The sequence below is a fragment of the Podarcis melisellensis genome (assembly GCF_964234715.1).
Source record: "Podarcis melisellensis genome assembly, chromosome: 1".
Classification (NCBI taxonomy): domain Eukaryota; kingdom Metazoa; phylum Chordata; class Lepidosauria; order Squamata; family Lacertidae; genus Podarcis; species Podarcis melisellensis.
The window spans coordinates 62,202,700-62,221,427 of NC_138528.1; the positions used below are offsets into that span (position 1 = coordinate 62,202,700).

At 41.3% G+C, this 18,728-nt stretch overlaps 1 protein-coding gene across 6 annotated transcripts in view; it reads left to right on the forward strand.

The window, feature by feature from the left end:
• METTL15 (methyltransferase 15, mitochondrial 12S rRNA N4-cytidine) overlaps positions 1-18,728 on the forward strand; it is an 83,926-nt gene that overhangs the window by 33,601 nt on the left and 31,597 nt on the right. For 5 of the 6 annotated variants that reach the window (XM_081883009.1, XM_081883007.1, XM_081883008.1 and 2 more), the window contains one exon: positions 8,433-8,569. In XM_081883009.1, the coding sequence (XP_081739135.1) occupies positions 8,433-8,569 (137 nt within the window). Of the gene's footprint in view, positions 1-3,168; positions 3,489-8,432; positions 8,570-18,728 lie in introns of those variants that run through there. The other variant, XM_081883011.1, reaches the window with a different exon arrangement.

The window sequence follows — 18,728 nt, forward strand, 5'->3', positions numbered from 1 at the left end:
TAAGAAAAGTCTAAAAACCTATATTCCTAACACTGTACTGCAGTGTTCACAAGTTCACAAGTTGTGATTTTGAGAGTTTAATATCAGCTACTGGAAATCTCTCCCTGCAGGAGAGTGTGCAAAGCCCCACTTTTTGAATCCAGGCCATTTCTTTTTGTTGTTCACCCACATGTGGGTCCACGGGGATTCATATATTTAATTCCCCACAAAAATGCATTGTGACTGCTTCATAATTAGTTGATCACATTTTTGTACAGCAAGTTTCCTGCACTTTCTGGATCTGATGAGGTCGACTCTAGTGCACAAATGCTTCTCACTTTATAAATGTGATGGTCTTTTATAGAATGAGTGTAGTAGAAATATATTTTACCCACAACTGGGCTGTGGGGATGGAGCAGAACTACAGGTTCTTTAGAATTTTGTTCCCTTTTATTTCTAATGTAACAGATGTTGTGCGGGAGAATAGAGACCTTCTTTTAAAAAAGAAAAAAAAAGCTCAAGCTGGATTTAACCAAAAGCCATAAATATGAAGCCAATTTGATGTGTGTATGTGGAGATTCCCATGGCAGACAGATTTGTTGGGCACATCAAACAATGTCGTTTCTAGCTTTTTATATTTTACTTGTCAATCTGTCTAGATAACATAAACTGATAACTGTGTATGTGTGTGTATATTGGCCATATAAAATGATATATGAGTTGTGACTACATAGAATGAGAAAGCCACAACAAGTCGTGGCTCTCAGTGCACCGTCAGTCATGAAAAAGGTAGACTACTTCAGTCTTTTAATTTTCATGTACTTAGAGTTTATGGTCTAAAGCTGACTAAAAACAAGTTCGTTGCAGCAAGAGGCGATTTCTGCTGTGCAGAAGTAGGATTTTGAACAGTAAGACTAAATAGTAAGACCAAACATTTGCAGAGTTTAGATAGGATGACTCATCCTGGTAACACCAATGATCTTTGTAAAATGGAGGGAAAATGAAATATATAGCATAGCATTGATTTGTTTGGTTTGTCTTTATAGCTTTTCCCTTCCTGTGGATTTTCTCCTTACATAAGTATATAGCATAGATATATACAAGAAGAATGAGTTCTTTGTAGGCAGCTGCCCAACAGTGTCTGACAATGAGATGGAAAATGTTTAGTCTGACTTCTGACCTGGTTTAAGAACCAGGCTGATTACCTATACCAGGAAATGGACCTTGTTGCCTGGCTTTTGACCATCATAGCTTCCTGCTCTGCTTGGAGGAGCTGTTTTGTGCTACTCAACATCTGCATAAAACTGCTATAAGAGGTTGCTCAGAGATTTGGAATATGGACACTATGGTGGCATTGAGATGTAGTGGGAGATTTTCTGAAATGGGGCTTTAGATCATTAAGGGTGGGTTAGGGTAAACATCCCAAAGCACAACCCACATAAGGTCATGAGAACTTGGAGTGAGTAATATTCTTATTCCTTGTGGAGGATAATAGGATCATGCCTGCAGTTTGCTCCTAGAGTTGCCTGTGCTCCTGCAGACTCAGGTGGCCCATAACCAGAAGGGCCTTTACGAGTTTGGGTTGATATGACAGCGGCACCATATTCTGAGAAATGCTGTTCTGACCACGGGCATATGTATGCTGGTATTACTATAGTGAGCTGAACGTGGGTCTGTATTTGAAGACTATTCAAAATCTGCTGGCACAGCTACTAAATGTGAAACACATTATGCCTCTTGAAAGAATTGCATTGGATCACAGCTTTAAAGATACCAAACCGGAGCTCCTGCTGTTCTTAATTCTGACAGATCCTCTAAACAAACTTTCCATCAGTACTTCAGACCCTTGGGATCCTTTGCTGGGTTCTCAAAAGTATTGTGCTTGTAGTAGGGAAGCCCCCGGCATTGATTAGCTGCTATGGAGCGGCGGCAAAGAATGTTCATTTGCAATTGTCTGAGATTCAGACCAAATGCAAAGACTTGGAAGATATCCAGAAATGGACAGAAACTTAAGGAACCGGAAGACCATGGATAAAGGTTCACAAGGACGGTGCATAATAATCAGTGGAGTAAGAGAAGAATTTGAAGAAATGGTAGGTGGTAAAGGAGGCTTGAGAAAATTGAAATAAGGGAAGTAAGTCAGTACAGGTGGCTGAAGGAAGTGGCACAATGTAGGTACCTGAAAGGTGGGAGGGAACAGGTGGTGACATAGAGCTGAAGAAAGGAGGAGTCAAGTAGGAATGGGGCGAACCTTCCAAGTTGTACACATCAAGGATAGGGAGGGCAAATTGGTAATCACTCTGGAATCTGGGTGGGGTGGGGTGGTTACATATAGTTAAAAATGGATTACATTGTTTACTAATAACAATGCATAGACGATAAGAAAATATGAATGACTCATCCCCATCCACCACTGATTATGTATCATGGTGCCAATTAACTGTTGCTAGTGAAATAGCAATTTCTGTCACAGTCCATTCATTATGTTCCTTTTGCTCACTCTTTGTTTCTTTTTCCTTCTCTTGGCTTCTCTCCTCAGTTGCTTCTCCCCTCTTCAATCTTCAGCCCTTCCTCACTGCATGTACCTCTTCAGCTACTCTCTTGCATTAACTCCCCACCATTTCCCTCCTCTTTCTTACTATATCCATATATTATATTTCTCTCTTCGCAAATCTAGCACTATTACACCTTGCTGGGGTAGGCATTACACTGGAACTGTTCATTATTGACAGGAGGGAACTGAGCAGGCAAGGGAGGTTGGATGAGCTGGAAACCCATGTTATGTGGGTGTGAGATGCCAGAAGGGATAGGCTTACCCTGAGAGAGCTTTTGTTGTCACTGCAGTATTGTGAGCTGTAATCCTAATGGGGCAGTGAATGTCAAGAACTTGTGTATATATGTAGGTGAGTTTCCTATTGATTGGAACCAGCCAGCCATTTATTGGACTGCAGGTGTCATAGGCTATGAAATATTATACCATTAATATATAAGGTGATCAATAGGTTTGTAAACATTTGCACCCACACACATTTTGTTGGATCCAGAGTTGTGTGGACTAGTTGAAAATGGAAGAGGAGCAAACACGTTTCACTGGTTTCCCCTATGCTCCCCATTCACCTATTCCAGAGGTCTGGGAGACCCCTTGAAACAGTGGGAGGGTGTAGTAGGAACTTTGAGTGATCTGATGATGATTGGTGAAAATAGTCTCCCCTCTCCCTGTCTGCCTGCAGGAAGCCAGTGGAGCAGGAAATTCTGCTGGATCCAGATCTCTTCCATGAATGGAGAAGACTTTCCATTCAAAGAACAGCAGGTCTGCATCACACCCTTTGCATTTTGCGAGGTGGAAAAGCAAAGGCCCCAAAGCGATGACAGAGAAATATAAGCTTCTCAGGCGGCATCTTGTAATGTGTGATCAATGAAAGGAAGTGGGCAAAGCAGTCCTAATGAGAGGCTGGAGAGACATGGAGCGGTATCAGAAGCCCTGCTGGTTCTTGCTAGCAAGGCAGAAGGTCTGTGAGGTTTTATTTCACTATTCCATCTCCAGGCTGGCATAGGTGAAAGGTTGAAACATTGTGGGGCTTTAGGATCCAGTGCATTCAAGTCCTCTGGCATCTTGTGGCCCACCTAGCTACATTCATTCTGGGGGCCTTTCCACTGGTTACTACCAGCAATAGCTTAGAACAAGCTGGGACCTCCACTGCAGTGGTGCCCTCCCAACCCCAGTGGCTCTCCTTTCCACCAGCAGTGAGTGTGGCACACAAGAGCCTAACCCCACTCCCCATCCATCCACATCCAGGGTGTATGTAGGACTATAGCCTAAGCCATCATTGCAGACCTCACCGAAAAATAAAATAAAAAAATCCTACTACACTGTAAGAACTAAATTCATTAAAAAGAATGATTATCTCAAGATCAGTTTTAATACTCTTGCCTTGTGCGATTTATGCTTTTATTCAGTACAGCCAGAGATCTAATGGAACAAAATATTTTTCCGTATTTCTATCTAATCTTGTTAAAAGGTGAAAAAAATAGTGACAAGAATACATTAATTATAGAAAAGTAAATATTGAGACATACTGTTGAAAAACATGACAAAGTGATTTAAACCAGTAATATAATTTCAAAGTGAAGATCATTATCTCTTCTTTAAATGCAAATTTAAGGTGATGGACTTCCATAGATGTATCACTAAATTTGGGGTCGGGGGAAGCAGCATTGGAATGCTTTATTTTTCTGTGGCTATCATGAGAAACTTGAATACTTTCAAAAAATGTACAGTCACAAACTGATTATAAAATTCCTATGAGAAACTGTAGCAGGGCATCATAACTTAACTATAGAAGTGTGACTCATTGCAGGAAGTGGTCGTATAATAATCTTTTCTGGTATTTACAGGACCATGGGGATAAAATGTCATCTAGTTGTACAGAATTATCCCCCCCCCTCCAAAAAAGGGGGGGAAACGGGGGAGGGACCAGGCAAGGTGTGTGAAGTATGCCCAAACTAATGATCTGTTTTCTGTGCTCTTGAATGTTGAATGAATTCTGAAATTAATGTATTACGAAGTGTTGGGAATATGCTTAAGCTATTAGTACAGTGCAGCCCTATATGTCTGCTTAGAAGTAAATCCAATTGAATTCTGTCAGGCTTACTCCTAGGAAACTGGGTATAGGATTGCAGCCCTAATCTTCCAAAGGGAAGATTAGTTATATATGACACAATATATTTTCTTTAAAAATGTGTTGAAATCAGCCTTTCAAATACTGTCTCTGGGTTGGCCAGGGAAGCACAGGATAAAGCATACATGTTCTTCCTATTTGTATGTACTTCTGTCAAGTTCTAGTGCAAACCAGGAACTTTAATTATGGCATTTTATTTGGAAGTTCCATCTTACCTACTCTTAAATTTTAAAGTGACACAAAATGATCTGTGTGTGAGCAGTCCTGCTGTTCTGTCCATCTTACTTGGAACATAGCTGTAAACACCCTACACGTCTGGGATGCTGGTCCGAACTTTTGCTTTGTTACCTGCCACTTTGTTACCTTCCATTTTTTATGCATGACATGACCTTTTGGGTTTTTCGCTTTTGTCCAGCCATGTTGGCCTCTTCAGAGCGCTCTGATTTTTATTTTGTTGGAATTGTTTATAGTTGCAACTTAGGCACTCGTACATAGAAACTCCCACCCATCTTGGGCTCCTTTTCCCATTACTGTAGCTAGCCATAGACTACTGTTCCTCCGGGCTTTCCTGAAATCCAAGGTACATATTTAACTTTAGATACCTTCTATTAAGAACAGACAAAATTATCTTTCTTTTCCAATCTTAGCGCTAAGCAGTGGAGAGATAATGCCTGCCTGTTCTTTAAGAGTAAAAGGCAGCATTTCCACCTGCTCCTGCTCTGAAGTAGGGGTGTGAGGAGAAACGCTGCCTTTGCTTTTCACAGATCATAATGTTCAAAGTAAAAAGGCAGTGCTCCCACCCACCTTCACCTCCGGGCTCAAGTGGGAAGAGCTGGTTGTATGTATGCATGTGCACCTGTGTTTACATATGTTTGTGTGTGACAGTGTATGCATGTATGTGTGATTGTGTGTGAGAGAGCGCTGTGGGCCTGGTTGTCTCATGTGTGTTTGTGCTGTATGTGTGAGGTCACTACGTGTAATGTTTACGTAGCATATGTGTACACATACATCCACCACATCTACCACAGACCTGTAGCCTCAAAGGTATACCTGACCATCTTTAGGGTCAAAAGAGTTTAGCCACTCTTGCTCTGGGGAGATGTGCCTGTTCTTAAGCTTCACGTACTAGGGGCTCATGCCCCTGCTCTCATGCCACCCTCACCTCTTTGCCCCCCCCTTAAAGGTAAAGGGACCCCTGACCGTTAGGTCCAGTCACGGACAACTCTGGGGTTGCGGCGCTCATCTCGCTTTACTGGCCTAGGGAGCCGACGTACCGCTTCCGGGTCATGTGGCCAGCATGACTAAGCCGCTTCTGGCGAACAAGAGCAGCACATGGAAATGCCGTTTACCTTCCTGCCGGAGCGGTACCTATTTATCTACTTACATTTCGTGCTTTCAAACTGCTAGGTTGGCAGGAGCAGGGACAGAGCAACGGGAGCTCACCCATGGCGGGGATTTGAACTGCCGACCTTCCAATCGGCAAGCCCTAGGCTCTGTGGTTTAACCCACAGCGCCACCCGCATCCCTACCCCCTCCCTTAATCTCACCCAACTCCCCTCCATCCCTTCACAGATCCTTAAACCCTGCCTTGGTGGACAGATGGGGGGGGGACATGGGAAGCTCTGCACAGGCCTCCCACTTGTCCACTCACTGCCAGCCGGCTCACGAGTTGTCTCCCATAAGCAATCAACAATGGTAGCAACAGAGAGAGTGCTTGCCTGTCATGGCATCTCCCCACTGTCCTGCCTTGTTGTCACTTTCTTCATCCTTGGCCTCTGATGCTGCTGTGGCCAAAGCAGCAGCGACACAATGACATCAGATCAGGATTGTTGATGGGGAACTACCCTGCCCTGTCCTGGCTGTTCCTCTGCAGTTCATCTGGGTTACCCACGCTGCTTGCTTCCTTACCTACCTGTCTCTGCCTCCTGCCTGCTGTTCCGTCATCACACTGAAGTTGGCATGGCCACCTATCAGCGGCCATTCAAACTGCAGCATGATAACATATTTTGTTACAAAAACATAGTAAGGAAATGGGAAAACGGGTTTGATAAGATTGAATAGCAGAGCATAAAAGCCATACAAATATGTGATCCATGTGAGAACAACTCTGTTTTTCACTATACATTTTCTGTATCTATATTCTGCTGGGGTTTTCTTTTAGCAAATTACCTTTCAGCTGTTTCTTCAATTATGCTATATTAAAACAAAGCATCAGGCCAGTCGAACAGAGCTGTTGATAAATGGCAGAGCATGTGAAATTACCAAAGCAGAACATCTCCATATGCAGTATTGGTATCACTTAGTGAAGTAATAACTGGAAAAAAGAAGTGCAAAACCTGATATTATTCAGCAATTGCAACTTGAAGATTGCTTCTCTTGAGTTGTTTTTAGCACAAGTTGACTTTTTAAAGTCAGTCTTTTCAGAAATACATCCGCATTATGGCACTGTGAGCAACTCAATTCCATGTCTCCAGGTCAGTTCATGTTCTTTAATTGCCTAGTTTGTGAAATACATTTTAAAAATACAGTTAATATGCATGTACTATTGGATTGGCAGTCCTAGGAAAATGCTTAAATTAATATATGTAATCTGGACACAGGAACTTGTTAATAATTAACTTTTCATAGTAGCATCTAGGAGCGTTCTATCTACTTACTCTTTTATACAATATATATTCTACTTACTCTTTTATACAATATATATTAAGTTCTTTATAAGTATCCCTCACACGGCAACGCACAAGTAGAACTATAGAACTGCAGGAAATGTATAACATATTATCTTAAGGAAGCACAATATTACAAAGCTAAGTTTATAAGGCCATCTTGAATCCTAGTACTGTAGAGACCAAATGAATGTTAATTAGAAGAGAATTCCTCAGCTGCAGTGTTACCACTGAGAAGACCCTGTCTTGGATGCTCAGCATCTTGACCTATTACATGGATGGACACCTGAGCAGGATATCTGGTGCAGGTCTTGGATTACAGTACAGGTGATTCTAAAATTCAAGAAAAGGGAACTTCTGGTTTGTGGACCAAACTAAACCTGCCAGCAATCCTAATTTGACATGTGAGACTGGTTTTCCCCAGTCACACCCACTTACCCCACACCAGATGTCATAATGATATCAAGCGACTGACAGGTAGGCAGCCCCACTTACCTGTCAAAAGTGGACCACAGAGGGTGGACCAGTTCGGCAGCCAAATCCAGTTGCCCACCCTTTCTTAAGGTAATTGTGTTCCACACTGTTTAATGCCTTGAAGGTTAATACCAGTGCTTTGTGTAACCACCATAGTTGTCAGTGCAAAAATATTATCGTGCTCAAACCTTCTGGTCTCATTAGCATCCTGACAGCTGCATTTTGCATCCGTCGAAGTTTCCAAGCCTCATTCAGACGACACGCCACATAGAGCAGATTGCAGTGGTCCTGTTGGGACTATTGTGGCCAAGTTGTACCACTGCAGATAGCTTGACCTATCACAGCTATCAAACATGACCTCTGAATGGTGAAGTTTCTTTTCCACTTCTTTTGGAAGTTAAGACGTCTTCAAGGGTGTGGACTGATGGCAAATGGTTTTTCTGTGAGTTATGTTTTCCATTTAGGAACCTAAGGACTGCTGATGTTGATCTCAAAATGCAAATATACGCATGATGTTTGGGTAAATAATACGATCAACAATTTAAAGGTTAATAAGCAGAGATGGATGCTAAACTTTAATTCCCCCCTGCACTATTAAGTAAAATAACAAGGTTATTATTTTTCTACCTCTCAGTGTATTCTTGATATGACATTTGGAGCAGGAGGCCATACCAAGGCGCTTATGCAAGAGGCAGCAGATATTAAAATATATGCTCTTGACAGAGATCCCACAGCCTATCGACTAGCTCAGCGGCTTTCTGAATCTCACCCGTGAGTACAATTCATTTCAGGTCTAATATGTTAATAGCATAAGAGTGTGCACACACATGCATGTGTTTGCATGACCCCTGGGGCCCTTTCCAACTCTGAAACTCTTTGGTTCTATGATAATAAAATAAAATTAATGATACAGATTTACACCAGATAGTTTTCTCTGGTAGAATATATATATGTTACAGGTAGAATTTTGAAAGCAGAATTACATGCCCCAACTTGTGTGTGTGTGTGCGCGTATATACAGTATAATTTGAATTTAGTGCCTTGAGTTACTGTTGTTACAGCCATGTATACTTCAGCTAATCACCACCATGGGAGTCTTTAGGTTGAAGGTCAATTTTAAAAATGCAATAAATAATTTATAAGTTTTGTAAAATAAGTATATTACTTTTATTATTTATTGATTTATTAATCACCTCTACAACTGTCTCAAGGCAGTGCACACTGGAAACAACATAAACAAAGCAAAAAAACTAGCAAATGCAATTAAAACAAAAAGGAAACCAAGCAAAATAGATGTTCATGGCAAAGTTCCATGTATCCAGTTGGGAAAGCCTGTAAATATGTATTTGGTTGTTTCTGGAATGTTCAGACAGTGGCCGCCAGTTGTGTCTCAACAGGAATGCTATTCCACAAAACAAGGGCAGCTACGCTAAAAGCCCTGCTCCAAGTTGCTGTAGTGTGAGCTTCTGAGGTCTTTGGAAGCTAGAGGAGGAGCTCTCCTTCAAAATGAAGAGCGACTCCACAAAAGTTCTCTCTTTCCCTTCTGTTGTACTGGAAATATAAGGGATAACTTGTTGTCTTAAGTAACCTGTTCCTGATCTCTAGAGGGCCTCATGTGTTATTACCAACACTTTGAATTTGGCCTGGTAGCAGATTGGCAGCCACTGCAAATCCTGCAAGTAGGGTATTATATACTGGCAGTGTCAGAAACTGAGATATGAAAGCTAGGAGCTAAATGGCACCTTAAACCTAGGTTATGGGCACAACAACAGAATGTCTAGGCTCGCTTTTTTTATAACAAAAATACAAAGCTGAAAATGAATGAACTGCAGCTAAAATATTACGTTAATTTTTTCACATGGTCTAGTCCTTCCCCTGCCCACCTCACTAATATTCTTAAGAGGGTCTCTTCTCCAGTCTTCAGAGAATAGCTGGAACTGAGGAGGCAGAAAAAGGTCCTCCTTTCCTTCCACTCCACAGTTTTAACAGTTTTAATCTGAAGTCTTAAGCACAGTGCTGCACCCAGAGCTCAGAAACTGCTCGCGCTAATGAAATTCCCAGTCGCAAAATGCGCCTAGAACAATGGGAGTTTCGAACACCGTATACTAGCAGTAGTTTGTCCCCAGAGGCAACCCTGCCCCCTTTTCTACACTAGCTGCAGCCTCTGGACCAGATCCAAAGATAATCCCACATAGAGCACATTGCAGTAATCCAGTCAGGAGGTTACCAATGCATGGGCAACCATGGTCAAGCTATCTTGATCCAGGAATGGCCATAAAAGACACTCCTAACCATTAAGGATACCTTAGCCTCCAGTGACAGCTGGAGCCAAGAGTAACCTCAAACGATGCACTTGCACCTTCAGAGAGAGTATAACCCCATCCAGGGAAGGCAATTTACTGACTTCCTAGACCTAGGAATCACTCACCCGCAGAGCCTCTGTCTTGCTAGGATTCATCCACTTAACCCCACCACTGATTCAAGGCACTGGTTCAGGGCCTTCTAAGTCAGTCCCAGTTTCAATGTTTCAGAAAAAAAGAGAGTTGGATATTATCAGCATACCTTGGAGAGGGTGCTTGAGAATTGTATGTATGGCCCTCCACATCTCACTGTTCCCCAAGTATTACCGTACATAATACATACCTAATGATATTTGTATGCTGCCTTTCCATAGTTAAACCATGCTTAAGGTGCCTTACAACATGAAAAAAAATGAAAAATTGCAACATAACAAAATTCATAAACAAAAAATAAAAATATCAAAAAGTACACAACCAAACCAAACAATTTCCACATAATCCATAATAAGATCTAAAATAAAGATACAAACAAGTAATATCAAAAACTGCAAGAACCCCACCCCCAACGAAAACCCCTAAACAATTCCCCAACCCAAGTGTTTCTTCAGTAGCCTCAGCTTTATATGGAGTTAGTCAGGGCCTGCAAGGTAGGAATCAGGTCTTCCAGGTCTCACAGCCAAAATCAGCTAAAGACCATAAGGCTCCAGGGAAGGACCACCCTAATGAGTCCCCACCCCACCCCTACAGAGGAGGCTCACACTATCAGAGGCAAGTCATTAATCTAGTACAGGGGTCAGCAACCTTTTTCAGCCATGGGCCAGTCCACCATCCCTCAGACCATGTGGTGGGCCGGACTATATGGGGGAGGGGGGAATGAATGAATTCCTGTGCCCCACAAATAACCCAGAGATGCACTTTAAATAAAAGCACACATTCTACTCATGTAAAAACACGTTGATTGCCGGACCGTCCACGGGCTGGATTGAGAAGGCAATTGGGCCTCATCTAGCCCACAGGCCTGAGGTTGCCTACCCCTGATCTAGTACAGCCGTACCTTGGTTGATGAACACCTTAGCAGTCGAACGCTTTGGCTCTCGAACGCCGCAAACCCAGAAGTGAGTGTTCCGGTTTACAAATGTTCTTTTGGAAGCCAAATATCTGGCTGGGCTTCTGCAGCTTCCAATTGGCTGTATATGTCAGGACCCACCTGTACCCAGACTCTGAACACAAGATTTCCCTCAAAGAGAAGTAGTAGGACCTTACTCCCACAACTTGGAGAAATAAGTCAGCATTCCCTGAGAGACAACCTAAGGTTACCCTCTTTCACCCCATATGGCCCCTGCCCAAGCTTCAGGCCAGCTGATCCAGGCCTCTAGTCGGTGTCTGCTCTCACTGCTCAGATTCTGTCTAGTCTCGGACTTCTTGCTCAAAAACCTGAGTTAGCTGTTGATTTTCCCATCTTTTGAGAATGGCAGAGTCATATAGCATAGAGTTTACAACCAAATTGGATATTAATGCTGTATGTGGATTTGTTATGGCATGGAATGCTTTGTGTTTTTCCTGGAGTTTAAAACTCATAATTTTTGAGCAAGCTTAGCCCTTCTTTTTTTTTCTAGCTGTGGTCTTCATTAAAGATGCAGTGCTGTTTTAATAAGAAAAGGAAATGGGTCAGGCCCTATTAGGTATTCAGTGTGTGGGTAGGAATCCTTTGACGTGCATTCGGGGGAAGCCTACAAGTTCGGAATTGCTGCAAAGATTCCAGAGCAAAATAGAATTCTGTCAGTTGCAATATATATTACAAATAAACCCTCTTACAGCCACTGAAAGTGAAAGGTTATAAAAGGTGCCTGCAATCTAGCACTTATGTTAGTATCATTGCAAACTTGAAAGGATGAGAAACCTACGCAGATCCTACACAGTGGAGTCAAGTTGTTATAATATACTCAGTTGGAAATGAAATCATACCTTAGATGAAGGAGGAAATAAATTCATCATATATATTGACTGCCTAAAATGTGTGTGCTTTGGTTCAAGGTGAAATTAAGTTTACTGCAACAAAATGAATTCTGATTTGTGTGTGTGTAAAATTTAGAATACAAACCCAGACACGCAAGAGGGAACACCTACATTTCAACTTTCTGCCTCTCTATGTGCATGTTCAGTGCATTGGCTTTTGTAATCTTTATGTGGCCTCAGTTTGGAAGAAGTAATTCCAGGCCAGATGTCTACATTGTGCAGAACTGTCTCTTCAGCTTGTCGCCTAGTAATACTTGTCTTTCAAAACTGGTTTGTGTAGTTGACCTTACAAATCATTGTGTGAATAACCAGGAAGAAAGCCTTGAGGGTGCATTACAATTTTAATCATTTCTAAAAGAAAGGGCCATAGGTCAGTGGTGGTGTAAAATGTGTGTGGAACCTTTTCCAGTCCACGTTTCATGTGCCTTTCTGAGTAACCTTGTGGCAACCACCAGTAGTGATCGGGGCCAGAGGCAAAAGTGAGTATTACCTCGGTCTTTCAACCAAGCAGGCAAGAAACTTTATCTCAGTTAAGGACATATTCCAACCAGGCAGAAACATGCAAGGGGGTACAAAGCAGGGCCAGTAAGGGGCATGGCCTGGGGTGAGTCCAAAAAGCAGGATAGGGAAGTCTGGAAGGTTGCATTTGGCCTTGCATCTGTACATCATGTCTCTAGGTCAGGGCTGGACTACAACTCCCATCATCCCTAGTTGGCAGAACCAGTGGTCATGGATATTGTGGTCCAAAAACAGCCGGAGACCCAAGTTTGGGAAACCCTGAACTAGTTCAATAAATAATATATGCAACCATTTCCCCACCCCCATGCAATCCAAATTAGGAGGGACTAGGATGCATGCACTTTTTGCTGGGCACCTATCCCCTGCCCCCAAAATAGTGGCTGTACCAAAGTTCTCTGGATATAATGTTAATTTAGTTGCAGGGTTGTTCAAGGTTTTTCCCTCATCATCTTGAAATTGCTTTTTTCTTTCCTTCTTTGAGTAACTCATGTATTCTTGGAGAAACACTGCAAAATGACTATATAGTACTGCGTTGTGAATCATGCAAGCCTCTTTAAAAAATCAAATTTATATCAAATTTTCCTGTTGGTTGTAGTAATGGAATTTGACAGCGATTTATGCTGCCATCAGCCAGAACTTAAAAGACTGAGGTTTAATGTAATCAGATTTGCCTCTCTCTTGCTAGAGGTCCCCTATAGAACCCTGAGAATGCTGAATTACTTTGTAAGAGGTCCTATAGCTCTGTATCAGAACATGGTTTCCCAGTTTCTGAAGATAAGAGGCGGAATTACCGTATTTTTCGCTCTATAGGACGCACTTCCCCCCTCCAAAAAATGAAGGGGAAATGAAGCCTGGAGAGCGAGAGGGGTTGGTGCGCACCGACCCCTCTCGCTCTCCAGGCTTCAGGAAGCTATCCGCAAGCCTTGGGAGCCTGTGGGAGTTCCCGCTGGGCTCCCCAGGCTTGCAGATAGCAGCCTGTGCTGGGGGCTGGGGGTGGGGGAAGCTCGGCCTGGGGGGGGATTTTTTTTTCTTTATCTCCCCCCCCCCAAAAAAACTAGGTGCGCCCTATGGGCCATTGCACCCTATAGGGCGAAAACTACGGTACCTCAACTAGTATAGATACTCATGACCAAACATATATACCGTATATTGCACTTTGTGATACTTTGTTTCTTAGTGCTAGTTTTCAAATTATTTATTTGTTTGGAGCTCTTTACAAGTCAGAGAATTATAACATATCAGCTTTAAAAATAATTGGCTTACTAGATTCTAGTCCTGCTAAACAATTATATCTCAGCTTAATAAACTGAGATACGAACACACCTTTTTTTCCATGCACACATCCCCTTTGTTCTTCCCTTCAAACCAGGAAGTCTTTAATTAACCATAAGTTTCTGTTTTGTCTCAACTGGGAAACTGTGGTTATCAGCTTCTGAACAAGCTAGGGTATTAATCACAGTCTGAAGCTCTTTTAATATCTTTCCTTGTTCCAAAGCTGGTCTTTGCAGTGGTGGCTTATTGACAGTGTAGTAGTAGTAGTAGTAGTAGTAGTAGTAGTAGTAGTAGTATTTATTAATACCTTGCCTTTTCCCCTGACAGGACTGAAGGCAGCTTACAAATAAAAATGAGAATTGCTAAAAACGTAGACAAAACAATAATTCAAAAAACAATTGAACTGTGATAGAATTAAAACTATATACACATATAAAATCTGTTTTAAACATGCAAATGATTACATTAAAGACAGCATGATACTAACCCTTCCATTAAAAGCAGTCGGTTCCCAAAAGCCTGTTGGAACAAGAAGGTCTTTACTTGCAAATGGACATTACATAGCATGGATGTTCAGCGGTCCATAATAGGGAACAGATGTCTTAAAGAAGGGGTGCTCATAATAAAAATGGGGCTCCAGAATATATGAAAACCCATTTAGAGCTTATTTCCAGTGTCAGGCTTCATACCTGGAATGTGTGTATGAAGTAGTGTTAGGGAATGTTTCTGTGCATATGTAGAGTGGGCATATTTCCCTCATCTCTGGACAACCACAACTGTTCCACACATCTGCCCATAAGAGGTACGTCTTTTGCACTAGACTTCCTTGTAGGTACAAAGCCTTGCACTTCAGAAAGACAGAGAGAAAGAAAGAAAGAGAAAAAGTCTTTAACCGCTTAACATATGCCCCCTTTAATACGTGCCATTCCCTCCTACCTAATGACTCTAATACTGTTTTTGTTTAAAAGCTTCCTCAACCATATGTGGGGAAGACTCCTGAGTTAGTACTATGAAAAATCTACTAAGTGAGAAGCCAAATATATGATGACTTTCTCCATAAGCACTATGCAAGTAGTTAAGCAATTTCCTACCATTCGTTTAATGTGAAGTTTGGCCATTATTCCCCTTTTCCTTTTTGTCAGGTATTATATGTTATGTGCTTCACACTGAATCAGTCCTGAACTTGTTCTTCCTTCATTTCCATTCATAACATCGAATGAACCAGTTCTGGCCTTAGTATTGTCTTCAGCTGATGAGTCACCAAGCCCTCGACTGTGTTGGATTTCAGAATGTGCTAGTTAGTACCCTCTTGAAATCAGAAAAATACTGAAGAAATATTCTTGCACTTTCCTTCAGATAGGGAGATCTCAAAAGCTTCTTAAACTTTGCCAAGATTTCAAGTATGGCTATTTAATTCTGCCTGGAAGAAAATAATTTCACTGTAGCTTCCTCAGTGCTTCATGTTGTGTTGTCTTAAATTTTCAGTATAATTATCCAAGGTTCTTACCACTGCATATGTAATTAAAGTTATGCCTGTTTCCATATATTTTCCAATTGGAGAATGTGTTTCACACATGATCATAAATGGGAGCAGATAGGTGGTTTATAAAAGTCTAGATGTGTGGGAAAAGGCCCTGGAATTAGAACTCTGTGTACATTGATTTGGCGTTTTGGTATGTTTTCGCTTCAGCGAGGCTCCTTTGCCCTAGCCATCATTTCATGAATGCAACTCTCCTTGCTGCCTGGGATTAGTTGTACCTGCTGAGGTTACTGCAGTATCAATTAGAGATTAGACATAAATAAAACTAGAACTGTTGATACTGTAATGCTGCTATACAAATCTATGGTGCGACTGTGTACTTTTCTGGCTACTTCACCTCAAAAAGGATATTGTAGAACTTGAAAGGGTTCAGAAAAGGGCAACCAAAATGATCAAGGGGATGTAGCGATGCCCCATGAGGAATGTTTGCAGCGTTCACAACTTTTTCAGTTTAGGGAAAAGGCACATAAGAGGTTACATGACATGGCATGGAGAATATTGACAGAGAAAGGTTGTTCTCCCTCTCAATACTGGAAGTCCAATGAAGTTGAATGTTGGAAGACTTAGATAGCATTAAAAGAGGATTGCACACTTTAAAATCCTTGCCTGATGATGTTTTTTGTGTTGTTGTTTTTTAAAATGTACATTGCAATCGTATACATCATAGACTTGGAATGTCCTACTAGCTTCAACCAGATTCATATTGGACTATAAGATGCAATGAATTGGGCTGGATACTGAACCCAAGTAACTGTTACTTTAAATTCATCCATTGCATTTTTCATGCCCATTTTTATAATAAGAGTTCTGGGGGGGTATATATATGGCCACATACTTTCGCTTAAGGCTTTCTGTGCCCTGTACAATAAAAGGTACATATAAATTAGTTTGAATTCCAGGGTTCTTAAAGCTTTTAGTCATTGCAGGCAATGTTGCTGTTCTCTGGCCCTAATGCTATATACACAGTATAAGCAAATGACAGCAAACAGAGAAACAGGTAACTTCACAAGTAAGAATAAGTAATACTGTTTCTCATATAAATGTGTGTTTCAGTGTGATCTTGACTTCTGTGAATCAGAAATGTCAATTGTCAAGCGATTATTCAGAAGACTGACTAGATTCTGTCTATAGAAAGCTAACTGAATTTAGAGTATGGAATATAACAAACCATTGATAGAATGCTTTATATACAACCACTTCCATCCATCCTTATGCTTTCCCCTCCCAATATGATCTGGGAAACACCCACCCCAGAGCCAGCCCTGAATCAAATTGGGGTCAGGACTAATGTTTAAATAGGGTTTATAAACCCTTAATTACCATCAGGAGGTGGTGGGCGATACTGTGTCTGCTGACCTCAGAGAGTGGGAGATTCAATCCTGCTAGGGCTGCTTTCACAACAATTTCCATGTGAAGCAGACCCCTGTAGCCAGCAGAATTGCACTCTCCGCTCATCTATTGGTGAGGGAGTGTTTAGCCCTGCTCAGTTTAACTGTGTGTGTGTGTGTGTGTGTGTGTGTGTGTGTGTGTGTCCCTCCTAGGAACAGGCACCTGCATTCAAAGAAAGTGCTTTTAGTCCTAGGCTATTTGAAAGCCCTCTTGCAAACTGACCTGCCCTTTGTACAGCTTCAGTTTGCCCTAGGCAAACTGGGTTGGCTCTGCCCAACTTGGCTGAAGCCTGAAGCCTGTAGCCTATAAAATAATGATGAGACTTGAATGTTACCTTAGCTATGAGTTCCTGATTATTCCTGCTGTTACAATCCATTTATCAACAGGAGAGGTTTTCAGCAAACCATGGCTAGCTGTAAGGTAGTAATCCCATTTATAGACTGATAATAAGTGAGGGCTTGTTTGATGCAAACACATAAATTGAAAGCACAGGAGGGGCGGGATATCCATTCCGTTTAATCTTTGGGGAATCAACCGTACAGTGGTACCTCTGGTTACGTACTTAATTCGTTCTGGAGGTCTGTTCTTAACCTGAAACTGTTCTTAACCTGAAGCACCACTTTAGCGAATGGGGCCTCCCGCTGCTGCCGCGTGATTTCTGTTCTCATCCTGAAGCAAAGTTCTTAACCCGAGGTATTATTTCTGGGTTAGCAGAGTCTGTAACCTGAAGCGTATGTAACCTGAAACGTATGTAACCCGAGGTACCACTGTATACCTAATCTGAATGAATACGTTCTAGAGAATTATATAAAGTAGAAGTTATTTAACAAAACTCAAGCCTGGGTATATCCAGTGGGAGCTCTGGATATATTCCCTGCCAACTTCTAACATAATTCCTACATACTGTATTGTAAAACTTCAAAAGGAACAAGTTGTAAAACATTGGAACAAGTTGTATACCGTAATTGTTTTGAATTTGTTTTCAATGGCTGCTACAAATTTAAACTAATATGTGGAGAAGAATTTGAGGAAAATATAGTTAGTGGAGTAAACACAATAGCATCAATAACTAAAGGCAGCTCAGTGTTTCAGAAACATTGCTGCATTTTTCTGTGTTTTAGTGCGGAATCACTAAAGATTGGTCAGTCCATATCTGCCTGCAGTTGCATCGACACTCATTCTGTGGCTTCCCCACTTTTCATGCACATAGTGGAACTTACTTTCAAGTAGACAAAATGCTTGATTGAATTAATTCATTTTTAAGAAGCGCAGATTCCCCAGGAAAAAACACCCGCCTGTCTTATGATTTTTGGTACAAATCTACTTCGGAGCACTGCATTTTATTTTACATATGTGGATATTATTACTTTACAAATGAAAGCAGAAGCTGATCCTGGCTTTGGTTTCATATTTTTATGTGGGTGGACTTTGTTTTGGTTTTGTAAAAAAAAGTTTAGTAATTTAAAAAATAATAATTTGATAACCATGAGTGTTGTGTTTTTCTTTGCTTTAACTTAAAAAAACAATCCTGCAAAATAAAGTTGGTTATTCAAGTTCTTTTTAACAACCGAACAGCTGGCATTTAAAAATAAGACACAATATATTTTTGAGTTTCTTCTCTTTGCTATAAATGATCAACTAATTGCCAGGGTTTTTTTTTTGTTGTTTTTTTTTTGCAGAACTGACGCACTTCTTAAATTCTAAGGTCAGATCCTGTGAACATTTGAAGCTTGAATGACAATTCAGATAGTATCTTGGGGTGAAATGCTTGATGCAGCCAGTACTAAAACAAACCTTCTTGAGCTTTCTGACGTCTTTTTGCCCCATAATCAACTTAGGAGCTACAGCAGGTGGCTTGGAGGTAGAAGTAAGTTAACGATTAATAAGGCGTTTG